Raw genomic sequence first — 12,685 nt, forward strand, 5'->3', positions numbered from 1 at the left:
GAGGAAAGATTGAGCAGTGGTTACTAAGGCAATGGAAAGCCCCACAATGCTAGGTCCTCAGAAGGAGATAGTATTAAAATGCAGTACCTTTCCTAGAATTTCCAATGAAAACAACGTTCCCGCCACTTCTTATTACCTATTTCTACTCCCTCCGCTCATATTGAACAGTCAAGGAAGAAAGTGTCCTTTGAAAAGTAAAAGAAGGAAGTACCACTAAGTGAAGAGTCGGGATTATTTACAGCGTTGATGATGATGTTGGAGAAAAAGCCATGGCAAAGGGAATCTCAGAGACAGGGACAGCTTCCACAGCCTTCCTCTCAACTTACATGTGCAGTCTACTGTGTTTCCCCTAATGCTACCTCTGCACCGCTCCACTCCCCTCCCTCAGTTTTTAATGTTGGGAAATTTGTATTGGTTTATTAGTGTCTGGGCAAAGGAGAATCAGCCTAATATTTTCTATGCTGTCTGAAATTTTATTCACGATGCCATTTTAGTTCAGGAAATGGTGCTACCATTTAAGTGGCACAAGGTACCCTGGGATTTGAAATTAATTTACACAAATCTAACATATCGGGTTCTGCTCCCATGTGTAAAATCGGAGTAATAATTGCCTCTTTCCTCGGGGGTATTGTTTCAGTGACTGAGGTAACAGAATCCAGTTTTCACCTTGTAATATTTGAGTGACATTTTGCCTTTTACTTTCTCTCTCCTCTGCACAACCATTCATACCAACACTTTAAATGTTGGAGAAATAAACTCTTGACAAACCACTAGTCCCGTCTTTAGACAAACTCATGAGCTCTTCTGTGAAATCCACATTATGTTCAGAAAATTCTAAGACAGATAAGCATGATTTATGCATGCATTGTAAAGACAGAGAATAATCAAAAGTGAGAAGACTCATAAACAAATGTTTCTTAAAGGGAGATTTTCTGGTCCAGCTTTTGAGTTTTAGTCCCAGGATTTTCCAGGAAAAAAAAGACAGAACAAAGAACACAAGGAGCAACTGGAAACTCTGTGCTTTACTCTAAATCCTCGCACTGGCAAGGATAAGTTTCTTCCAGAATTTATAAAGCAATTAGGCACTGGGCTGAGATTTACACAGCCACCTTTCCCCGCAAGTAAATTTTTCCTGCCAGGTTATGAATCCCCAGGCAAACTTGAGCTCAATCTTTTCTCACAGCGTGGACAAGACCTTTGTCTGTTATCACCCCAAATGCTTAAGGTATAAAAGGATTTCTTGGCTGCTTCTCAAAACGTCGACAACAACAATGTGGCTATTATAAAATACCAGGTTACACGTCTATCTGCCTGTCAGATTTAACACAGATGCAAATACCCGGGGTCCAGAACCAGGAAACGTTCCACAATAAAAGCCCTTGAGTGACAGATAAGGTAAATATAGCTTCTCGCTTTGGTGTACACAAGACTCACACTGGCAGCCAACATAGAAGCAATTTTATTAATGAAGCCATGAACTAGTAGTTGCTCTAAATAAACCTGTAAAGCTGACCAGAGAATAAAATTCTATCAGAAAGAAATTATTTCTTCCTTGGCATGTGTAAATGCATTAACAAAGTGACATTTCTGTTCTGAGGTCTTTCATCAAAATGCTGGTAAGAGTAGCAGAGGCGGTGAGACGCACTGGGCCTAGGACCTGGGCACTCCGATTGCAACATTCAGCTATTCCCTACAAGCTCCAGGGGGCCATGGAGAAGCAGTTTAATCTCAATCACAATTCTGGCTGAAGAAAGAGAGTCACACCAAACATGCACTACATTTTTGAAATCAAAATAACCAACATAACAGTTGTTGAATCACCTAGAACATAACAAATATTTAAGATTGGCCATTCTGTAAATATGAGATTTTTTGAGTGATCTATCAGAAGGCAGTATGCATATCCAATCAAGCCTATGAAAAGTCATGTGCAAGTACACTTGATGCTACCTGGTAACCTGACCGGGCAAAGGGCAAACAGATTAATCCTCTCATTGCTGTTTCCTTGTCAAAATGAATTACATAATCATAAGCAGGTGTTGTGGCATTTGTATGGATGGGTGTACAGAAAAAGAGATAAATGACATAGGTAAATGACAGATACGTGGGTGGACGATGGATGGATAGATGATAGCCATGAATGTGTAGTGTATAGCAGGGTGGAGAATGGAAGTAGGGATGAATCTGGACAAAGGAACAGGCCCAGGTGGACACAGAGAGGAACTGACTGGCTGATGTGAATGTACAGATGGATGTACAGCTGCATGAGAGGTAAGTGGGAGGTGGGGAACTGGATGAATGTGGGTAGATGAATGGGTATAAACGGACTGATAGATAGAATGAAAAAAGGGAAGAGAGGAATGGATGATATACAGATGACAGATGTGCTTAAAGGAAAGAATAGTTACATACATGGGTGGGCAGGGGGGAGGATGGGCAGATGAATGTAAACGGAAGAATGGGCGGGTCGATGAAGAGCAAACAGGCATTAGCAGAAAGACAGGCAGGGAAACAGAGATGGTGGCATATGCTCCAAAGACTATAACAATCCTAAAGAATGGAGAGACCATGCTCGGGTCCCCATCTATCACCCATCTCCTTTCCTGAGCCAATGACACCACAGGGAACGGACCGGCTTCCTGAGGCTACCGCACCATGTTCTCCTTACAGAATGCTTCTGACCAGCATCTTGGATTTTCATCTCCGCACCAAAGATTCTGAAGTGAACACACTTAAAATCCACACTCTGGCATGGAAGAGACACATCGGAGCGTGCGCCCCGAGACACGCCCACGGGAGTCGGCTATCTCAAGCACGTCACAGGGGAAAAGTGTCAGCTCTTACCTGAAGGTGGATCCATTCTGTATTTATTTTCTTGACACCAACCAACTGGTCGAAGTCTGTAATCCAAGTAAAACAACCACTGGTCATAGGATTCAGTGTCCTCCAATCCCACATAGCGAAGGCGTAATCTTCCTCCGACATTTTCAATCACACTAACTATCCAGTACTGAAAGGGGTTCTGAGAGTCCTGAAGCTCTATTAAGGAATCAACTGTAATGAGGTCTATAGGGCCTTTCCCTCGCAGAGGCTGTTTAAACAGAAGCAAAACTCCGTATTTTAAACTTGATTTTAAGGTTCTCATGGAAACAGATGACAGCAGCAGAAGATAATATTTTTCTCACACCATCATCCAAGCTACTGCCAAACAGTCTGGCATCACCCCGCCCGGCCCCCCCTCCTCGGTTCAACCATCACCCCCACACACACCCGCTTCCCTTTCCTCCTTCACACACATCCACAAGCCGACATCATTTCCCAACAACAAAAATCACAAGCAAATAGAAAATAACAGTTTATGCTAGTATTTCATCAAACAAATTATCCTTCCCAAATGAAATGAATTGCATTTGTTAGAAATTAGTACATTTCTAAATAGAATCATATGTATATGCACCCAGGGCTAAAACACCTGACAGCAAAAGCTCTGTTTTCCAAATTGACAGTTGTATTTAATATAGTGTATAAATTTATACCATCACTCCTTGAGAGAAGGTCACCTTACAGTGCCATCAACCAGCAGACCAAACCTTGTCATGCACAGATTAAGTGAATAAGTGCAGGTGTGTACAAGTGATGAGTCTAATATGTGTTTGTATTCAGTTACATTCAACCTCTCAGTGTGGAGTGGGGGCATGTGGAGAGCGCAGATGCGCACACCTGCGCATGTGTGGAGGCCAGAGGACACCCTAAGTGCTGTTTCTCAGCCATCATCGACTGTTTGGAGAGAGGCGGGGTCTCTCTCTAGCCTGTACTCCTATTTACTAAGCTGGCTAGCCAGTGGCCCCCAGGGACCTGCCTCCCTCTGATTCCCCAGTGCTGAATTATAAGCTCAGGCATCTTTTGTTCTCTTTTTAATATTTGTCTAAATTATATGAAGTTAGTTCCTCTACTACATCACCTGGGCATTGGTTTGGAAAACCTGTGAGTGCTGCCCCTTCTGAAGAGGAACTTTCTTGGCATATGAAGAGAGTAATTACTTCTTAACCTGGTAATTGGTTTGGGAAAATTTAAGTACTGCCTTTCATAGGCCCTTTGGCATGTGAAGAGTGTCTGCTTAGCCAGCTTCTTAGGCAAACATGTTTAACAATTAACACTGTAAGGCAACTTCTCCCTCTGAAAACATGAGTCATCACCCTTGCAGTCTTGTAGCCCAGTGGGCAAAATCAGCCATTAAGAAAAACACATCAAACAAAAACCATCACAAACCACTTGTGAACACACTATATAACATGGTGGTTGTCTTAAGTATTACTACCATTGCCAAGGAAAAAAATCAAGGTTAAAAATAATAACAATAATAACAACAATAGTAACAACAATGAAAATCAACATCTTATTCCCAGGCATTCACGTAAAACTCCCCTTTCCTAGGGTACCCTTGAGACAGAGTTGGTAATTTAATAATTACATATGACACACTGCCTTTGTCTTCCTGCTCAAGTACATATAAGAATTATTAGTGTTTCATTATAAGGTTTTCAAACAAACCATCAAGACTCAAGATTAAACTACTCTGCATCTCTGCCTAAAAACTACCTTAGCAACATTGCAATACAGTCAGCCATGCCTCCTCTTGTTTTCTGGAGAAAGCTAATCAATAGTCTTAGGTAACACATATGCGTGAGATCATGGGAGTTATTATGCACCCAAGATGAACAACTAATGTTGCTACTTATTAATGCGCTCCAGGAAACTTTAGTAAGCACATGAATATGCTTAGTCATCACCTGCCAAAAAGTCATCCTACATGATAAGGCTTAAGGGTGATGGGAAGACATCCTGATACATAATTGTAAAATACACTAGAACAGAGAAAACTTCCCATTTATTGATTATAACACAGGAAAACATCAGTCAATACCACTCAAATCCATCACCTATGTAATTGAATAAGAAACAGGAAGTTAGGCTGTGAGAATAAAAACACTTGTGTCTACATGTATCCACAGAAGGATATATGCAAAGGTGCCACTAGGTTTGAGATCACAGGACCAGAATGCTTCGGGGCTATAATAGATGAACAATAGCAATACATACGCCTTCCAGAAGGCTTGCAGGTGCCGTCCGAGAACCAGTCAAATCACGTATGAGGAATTCTGTCCAGTCTGTGTACTTCTCTTTGATTGCTAACAAAACAAGGGAGAGAACAAAACACTTCAACACATCAGTGGAGTATCAAACAATCAGAAGTCACTTCAGTCATCTGAGCGTCAAGGCTACTTCAAGATTTCTCTGAATTTTGTGCTTGAAGATTAAGTAAAGAATAATGGAAATACAGTCACGTATCTATTATCAAGTATGGACAGGTTACCTACCATACCCCTGGACATCTAGAAGGGAAAGAGCCTGTGGCCCTTAGGATTTACACCTAGTGAGACACTCGTGACAAGCAACAATGGCGACATGGCAGTAGTTTGGGAAATGCCAAGAGAAAATGGTCAAGGAGGGCTGGAGCATCAGAGGCCCTGAACTATGTACAGGTTTCTAGGGTAGGAGGAAAAGAGAGGCTTTGCAAGTATGAAACAATGTATGGTAAAGAGAACTATAGCACGAACCGGAGAAGGGGAGGGAGGGCTCTGGGTAAGCACACTTCCCTGAGAAATGGCGTTCAGTGGACAGCTGAACACATCGGCACACACATTTCAGAAACTGGAGGTCTCCATGTGAGAGCAATCCTGCAAGACTATAAATGTCTGAGTGCAAACAAAGATTATAAAAGAGGGAAAATGGATGCTTCTCTGTCTAGGTACAAAAGCCTAGGCTGGAAAACAAGGCAGACAGCACTGCAAAAAATGAAAGGAGAGCATTTGGGACATTATCTGAAAAAGGCAGGCGGGACAGAGGGGGTGGCTCGCTCTGTACAGTGCTTGCCGTGAAAGCATGAGGACTTGAGTTCTTAAAAGAAAAAAAAGAAAGAGGAGGGGAGGGGAGAGGGGAGAGGAGGGGGGAGGAGGGGAGGGGAGGAGAGGAGGGGAGGGGAGAGGGGAGGGGAGGGGGGAGGAGGGGAGGGGAGGGGAGGGGAGAGGAGGGGAGGAGAGGGGAGGGGAGGGGGGAGCAGGGGAGGAGAGGGGAGGGGAGAGGAGGGGAGGAGAGGGGAGGGGAGGGGGGAGCAGGGGAGGAGAGGGGAGGGGAGAGGAGGGGGGAGGAGGGGAGGGGAGGAGAGGAGGGGAGGGGAGAGGGGAGGGGAGGGGGGAGGAGGGGAGGGGAGGGGAGGGGAGAGGGGAGGAGAGGAGAGGAGAGGAGAGGAGAGGAGAGGAGAGGAGAGGAGAGGAGAGGAGAGGAGAGGAGAGGAGAGGAGAGGAGAGAAGTCAGGTATGGTGGCATGTGCTTGTCATCTCAGCACTGGGGAGGTAGGCTGCTGTTCTTGCAGAGGACCCCAGGTGTGTTCCCAGCACCCATACTGGGCAGGTCACAACTGAAGTCCAGCTCCAGTGGATCCAACAACCTCTTCTGCCCTATTGGCACTCACAGATGTCCACACACACATACACATAAGTTTAAAAATAAATAAATATTCTTTAAAGTTTTCAACAGTCTTAACAAAATTGGCATCAGCATGGGGTTCAGCGGCACCCCCATCTCTACCCATCATAAACATGTGCCTCATGCAACACTTGCTCAGTCCTCATAAAGGATTAAGTTCCAAAGAGGGGGAACCACCTAAGATGCTCCCACCACATACAAAGACGGAAAGTAGAGTTCTGTGAGCCACAGCAGCTTCTCAGGCCTGGCTCTCACCTCTTCTTTTACACCTAGGGCCCACCCCCCAAATTTATAATACCATTTTCCTGATTTTAAACATGTACGCTCATATATTGAAAATACATATATTGATATGTAGAGAAAACTATGTCTACATGTTCTGCTGCCATCAGTAAAAATATAACAATCATTTTTCAGTGCTATAGTAGATTTCTTGTTGTTGTTGCTTTATTTTTGCTTTTTGTTTTTCAAGACAGGGTTTCTCTGTAGCTTTGGAGCCTGTCCTGGAACTAGCTCTTGTAGACCAGGCTGGCCTCGAACTCACAGAGATCCACCTGCCTCTGCCTCCCAAGTGCTGGGATTAAAGGCGTGCGCCACCACTGCCCGGCCCTATAGTAGTTTCTAAAACTAATTTGATTCTTCTTTTTTCTCACAGTGATGAGTACTTGAACCCAGAGCTTCAAAAATGCTCGACAAGTGTCCAGCCACCAAGCTACAATCCCAGTCGACGATGCTTTTCATAAAATTAGCCCTCCTGCACGGCTAAGTGACTAGGACCAGAAGTAAAGACACACACAGTAAATTAACTGCTATTTGCCTTGTGCTTTACACATGAAGACCTCTCATTTATGCTGTTTTTCTCCTCTCCATGAGGCTGTTCCTAACTAACTGTTGCTCTGACAGAAAAACAAGAAGAAAATCAGTCGCAAGCCTCCAGGAATCCAGAAGTCATATATCAAGGGGTCTTTCCACTACGGTCTGCAACACTCCAATCGTGTATAAATAGATAATTGGTCCTAGGCAGGATGAATAGCAGGAAAGCATCTGCCTATTCCAACATGTCAAGATTAGGACAAAATACAAAACTGTATTTGGAAATACAAATTTTGGAGCATATCATAATACAGATAAAGCAATAAGGGGTCCTCTGCTGTTTTCCCCTCTGCTTAGGGGCTGCACCTGAATCTACTGATATTTTAACCACCATCTGTGACCTGTGGCTCCAGGGTCAGTGTCCTGCCACTCAGGCTGCAGTCTGGTGGGATTTCTGGTCCCACTGGCACCAGTTCACCCACTGCCACCAAATGTACTTTTTAACTAAGTCTCTATCGTTCCATTTACCAGTAAAGACTCGGCCATCAGATGTGGGGGTGAAAACCTGCTATCTCAAAGAGGCCAAGAAGCAATCAGCGAATCTTCCTTTTGGCTGGAGACACAGCAAGAGAACATCTCTCCGACCATTGCAAACAAAAAAAGACTGCCAGTCTCCAAGTCCCTCCCTACTCCTTCCTGTGTGTCTCTCTATCCATCTTCCTGGCCCTATGGCTGACTCCTGTCAACTAGTTGCTGGCTCTGACCACCCCTATTCACGGCTGATTTTATTAACACATTCGCAAGTTCACAGCACAATCGAATATCCCGCAACACTGTGCTCCACGGAATTTTTGTCTATGTCTAACAGGAAGCAGTCCATTTTCCTCTAAAGGTCATTCAATAAGCATGTGGTCCAAGTTAGCACTTCAGTTAAAATTCTAAAGTATGCAAACACATTATGAAGACATAGACAGTTGTGGAATTTAAATTATCCTGGGTGCAAGAGAAGGGGTAGCCATGGAGAAGGTCGTGAAACTTGCGTCGTGTGAGCGAGCCCTGAGCTACCGAAGTCTTCAGACTCTCCCTTACCGTGTTTTTATAGAACATTTGGAAGGGATCCTGAATATCCAGGATACCGTCCTCTAGGGAAAACACATCTGTAGCCTACAGATATGCACTGACCGCCTTAAGTAAAAATGGTGGGGAAACAATTCTCAGGAACCTTCCGCATTAAAAAAAAAAATGTTTCCAATAACATTCAGCCTTCAAAATTCTAAATTTTCAAACAAAACAACAACCCTATCCTCATCAACCCTACCATAGTTGGCCATGGATCTAGAGAATACACCATGGGTTGCCCTCTGGCCTCCGCAGACACGGTAGGTACATCTGTGCTAAACACACACAAACATACTCACGTGCAAAATGAGAAAATACGTGAACAAATAAAATGTCCATAACATAAAACTAAATATAACAATTTTACAAATTTCACTCAATTGTACATGCTTTAAGCAATTTCCGATTTGGATACGTTATAGAAGAATTCCAGTGCCCTGGGGAATCCCTTAGAATCCACTGCAGTGGAAGTTGATTGACATTGTTTCTTGTGTCCACTTACACTGCAACTAGAAAGGTTAATACCATAAACGTTTATTTAAGAAGTGTGTGAGTGCAAGAAAATTTGCACAGGAAAGATAGTTAAATATCTACCATGTTATTTAGGGGGTTTTGTAGTGATTTTTTTTTGTTTGTGTTTTATCAAATAAAGCTTGCCTGAAGACCAGAGTGCAGAGTTAAGCCACCAGAGGCCAGGGAGTGGTGGCACACACCTTTAATCCCAGAGACAGAGGCAGAGGGATATCTGTTAGTTCAAGGCCACCCTGGACCACGCAAGATTGAATCTGTCTAAAAGAGAAACAGAGCTTCCACAAATCCCAGCACTTAGGATTCCACATCTTTAACCCCAGCACTAGGGAGGTGGAGACAGGAGTGATATGGCTGGGCGGTAAGGCAGGAGGAGACAAGAGATCAGTGCAGTCTGAGGATCACCCCTGGAGTCTGAATGGCAGTCTGAGAACAAGATCGCCCCTTCTGTCTGAGTAGAGGTAAAGGTCTCTCCAGTAGGTGGCCGTACTACTTCTCTGATCCTTCAGCTTTCAGCCCTAATATCTTGAGTCTGGGTTTTATTTATTAAGACCAATTAAAATTTGTCCCACACTGTTTCCTTCCTATGGAAGGACCCTACTATACCCTGCCATGAAGTCTGTAACCTGCTCTGCACCATCTTCAGCACCCATGTGCTGTAAGGCGGGAGAAAAATGATCAGGGGCTAGAGGCTAGGGCTATATAACTCCAGCTGAAAGAAATCCTAGCAGGACCTGTCAATAACCAACCTATGTTTCAATATATGGAAAGTCCTAGAAATCCATAAGAGGTAGACAGTTCAAATCTACATTTTATGTTTTCATGTTTTATGTATGTGTATGCCTGTGTGTGAGAATGTGTTTGTGTATGTGACCGTGTGTGTGTGTGTGTGTGTGTGTGTGTGTATGCACATGTGCGCACCTCTGTGAAGATGCAGAAACACATTTGTACCTGTGTGGTGAGCCCAAAGGTCAACCCTGCACGGACCTCAGGCATTGCCCACCTCATTTCTGAGAGACAGTGTCTCTCCCTGGTGGAAAACTCACCAGCTAGGATGGACTCCAGGATCCCGTCTTCACCTTTGCGGCCCTGAGATTGCAAACCCCTGCCAACACATCTGGCTTTTACTATGGATGTGCAGACTGAACTCGAGTCTTCCTTCTATGCCTCAGCACTTTATGGACTGAACGGACACCCCTGCCTCTCTCAGAACTTTTTCAAAAGTTCTAGTCAGTTACACTATGTAAACAGAAAACTTTGTTTAAAATTAGAGGTTATATTCCACAAATGTGTCATTTGGGGAGGACCCGTCATTGTGACCCTGAGGTACAGGAAACAGAAATACAGACTTTTGGGGAAGACATTTAGGGATGGCCCCCAAATCCCACAGCAGATTTCTTAGGATTAGAAAGCAATAAAAGGAGCAATACACAGGGGATTCCTGTCAGATTTCAGACTCGGAGAAGCCCTCCTACCACGGATTTCAAAACCAACCAAGTGAATGTCATCACGGAGCTCAATGACAGGCCGTGTCTTAAGAGTATCATCTTCTACAGGGCCTGGCCCAGGCATCCAGCTGTCCTTTCAAACAGATGGGAGGGGGCCATGAACCAAGAAGCCCCTGCTGAAGCAAGGGCGAGAGGTGTGTCACTTGGATTCATGATGGCTCTGCATCTTTTTCAACCTCCCATATAATAGAGCAAACTAGAGAATACCAACCACACCATGCCTTTCCACCCATCTGGGAGGTAGATAGAAGTCACGATGAAAAAAAATAAATAAAAAGGTCCTTTTCATTTAAATATCCGTTAGGTAACACAGAAGTGGTTTTGGACACTGGCCTGTCTCTTAGAGGTTAAGAAACACAGGATATTTGGGTCATCTCCATGAACTACTTTTTTTTTTTCGAGACAGGGTTTCTCTGTAGCTTTTGGTTCCTGTCCTGGAACTAGCTCTTGTAGACCAGGCTGGTCTCGAACTCACAGAGATCCGCCTGCCTCTGCCTCCCGAGTGCTGGGATTAAAGGTGTGTGCCACCACCGCCCGGCCTCCATGAACTACTTTTTCAGCTCACTTCCCACCGAGCCTTCTCTGAAGGTACCCCGTGGACAAAAACTTCAGTTGGCAATGGATAGCTCTTTAGTCTCTGGTGGTTTCAGTATAGGATCTTTCTCTTTTTGGGGGGTAACAGATGATATTTTTCAAACCCCTTCAGTAGGGTAACTTGGGAGTTTTCCCCTGTCCCATTCCCTAGGTCCTCTCTCACTCCTGGTGACTCTATTGTTTTCTATCTTCATCATTTTTTCTTATGACAAAGGTTTTCCTGACGTCTCTGCATGTCTGGAATGTGAGGCAAGAGAAGACCTAGAGAGACCTGGATTTTATGTGTAAGTCTTTTGTCTAGGCACCACATGTATGCCTGGTGCCCATGGAGGCCAGAAGAGGCTGTTGAATCTCTTAGGACTAGAGTTATGGACCATATGTTCAAGGTTCCGAATCATGATATATGTGCTGATAATTAAACCTGGGTCTTCTGGAAAAGCAGCCCGTGCTCTAAACACTCAGCAGCCTCTCCGGTCCTGAGAAAACTAAACTCTGCAATAACAGCTTCGGCAGCAGCTTTTGACATGTCAAAAAAGAATTTCAATAGTGACTTAGTTAAACAAAAGAGGTGAGGGTGCTGGATGAAGAATATGAACGCTTATCCGCACTAAGATCAGAATTACAGAAAGCTTTCCCGTGAAGACTTCTGAAGAAGAATCTGCATTGATACTTTAATATTGTGTTCCAATAAAACTGCTATTACAAACAGGACAGCATCAAATGACTCAGCAGAATTGAAACTTTTTTACTGTATACCACATACAATGGCTGATCAGGTGAAGAGGTTCAAATACTCTTAGCAGTGCCTGGTACCACAGGCCTATAATCCCAGCTGCTCGAGAGACTGAGGCAGGTAGATCCCAAAGATCAAGAGTGAGATCAAAGGCCAGCTGCGGCAACTTCTCAAGATCCTGTCTCAAATTAAAAATTGAAAAGAGGACTAGGGATATAGGTCAGTAGTAGAGCCTTGGCTAGCACGCACAAATCCCTAGGTCCACTTTCTACTAACACACACACACACACACACACAGAGAGAGAGAGAGAGAGAGAGAGAGAGAGAGAGAGAGAGAGAGAGAGAGAGAGAGAGAGAAGAATTTATTTGTAAGACAGCTGGTCACACTGTAGAACTAGAAAAGGCCCGGCTATGGAGCCTTAAGGTCACATTAGTGACCCAGTTTCAGTGAGGCTCCATCTCCTAAAAGATTCCACAGCCTTCAAAACCTCCAATCTAGCTATGGACCAAGTTCAAGCACACAAACCAGTCGGGGCCATTTTACATTCAAACCACAACTCTGTCTATTCACATAGAGACTGTTTTGAAAGGGAGGGAAAGTTCTGAAAGAAACCTTCAAGACTCTCAGCAGTATGAGTACACATGCATGATCGCAAAGGCACCAGCAAGCGTCACTGTGTTCTAAAAAGTAGCTCTTCACAAGGCCGTCGCTGTGGTGACTAGGGAGTTTTAAAAATAAGTGGCATAAAACAGAAAAATTGGCCAGCCGGTAGGATGGCTCAGAAGGTGGAAATACTTGCTACCAAGTTTGGTGACAAGTTCACTCCCAAGAAGCCACATGGTT

At 44.1% G+C, this 12,685-nt stretch overlaps 1 protein-coding gene across 4 annotated transcripts in view; it reads right to left on the minus strand.

Moving 5' to 3' along the window:
• Positions 1-12,685, minus strand: part of Sfmbt2 (Scm like with four mbt domains 2) — a 178,912-nt gene that overhangs the window by 92,425 nt on the left and 73,802 nt on the right. For 3 of the 4 annotated variants that reach the window (XM_075970342.1, XM_075970343.1, XM_075970344.1), the window contains exons 5-6: positions 5,101-5,189; positions 2,845-3,091 (exon numbers count right to left, since the gene is read on the minus strand). In XM_075970342.1, coding sequence (XP_075826457.1) covers positions 2,845-3,091; positions 5,101-5,189 — 336 coding nt within the window. The remainder of the gene's footprint in view (positions 1-2,844; positions 3,092-5,100; positions 5,190-12,685) is intronic. The other variant, XM_075970345.1, reaches the window with a different exon arrangement.

Source organism: Microtus pennsylvanicus, chromosome 4 (assembly GCF_037038515.1).
Source record: "Microtus pennsylvanicus isolate mMicPen1 chromosome 4, mMicPen1.hap1, whole genome shotgun sequence".
NCBI classification, from domain to species: domain Eukaryota; kingdom Metazoa; phylum Chordata; class Mammalia; order Rodentia; family Cricetidae; genus Microtus; species Microtus pennsylvanicus.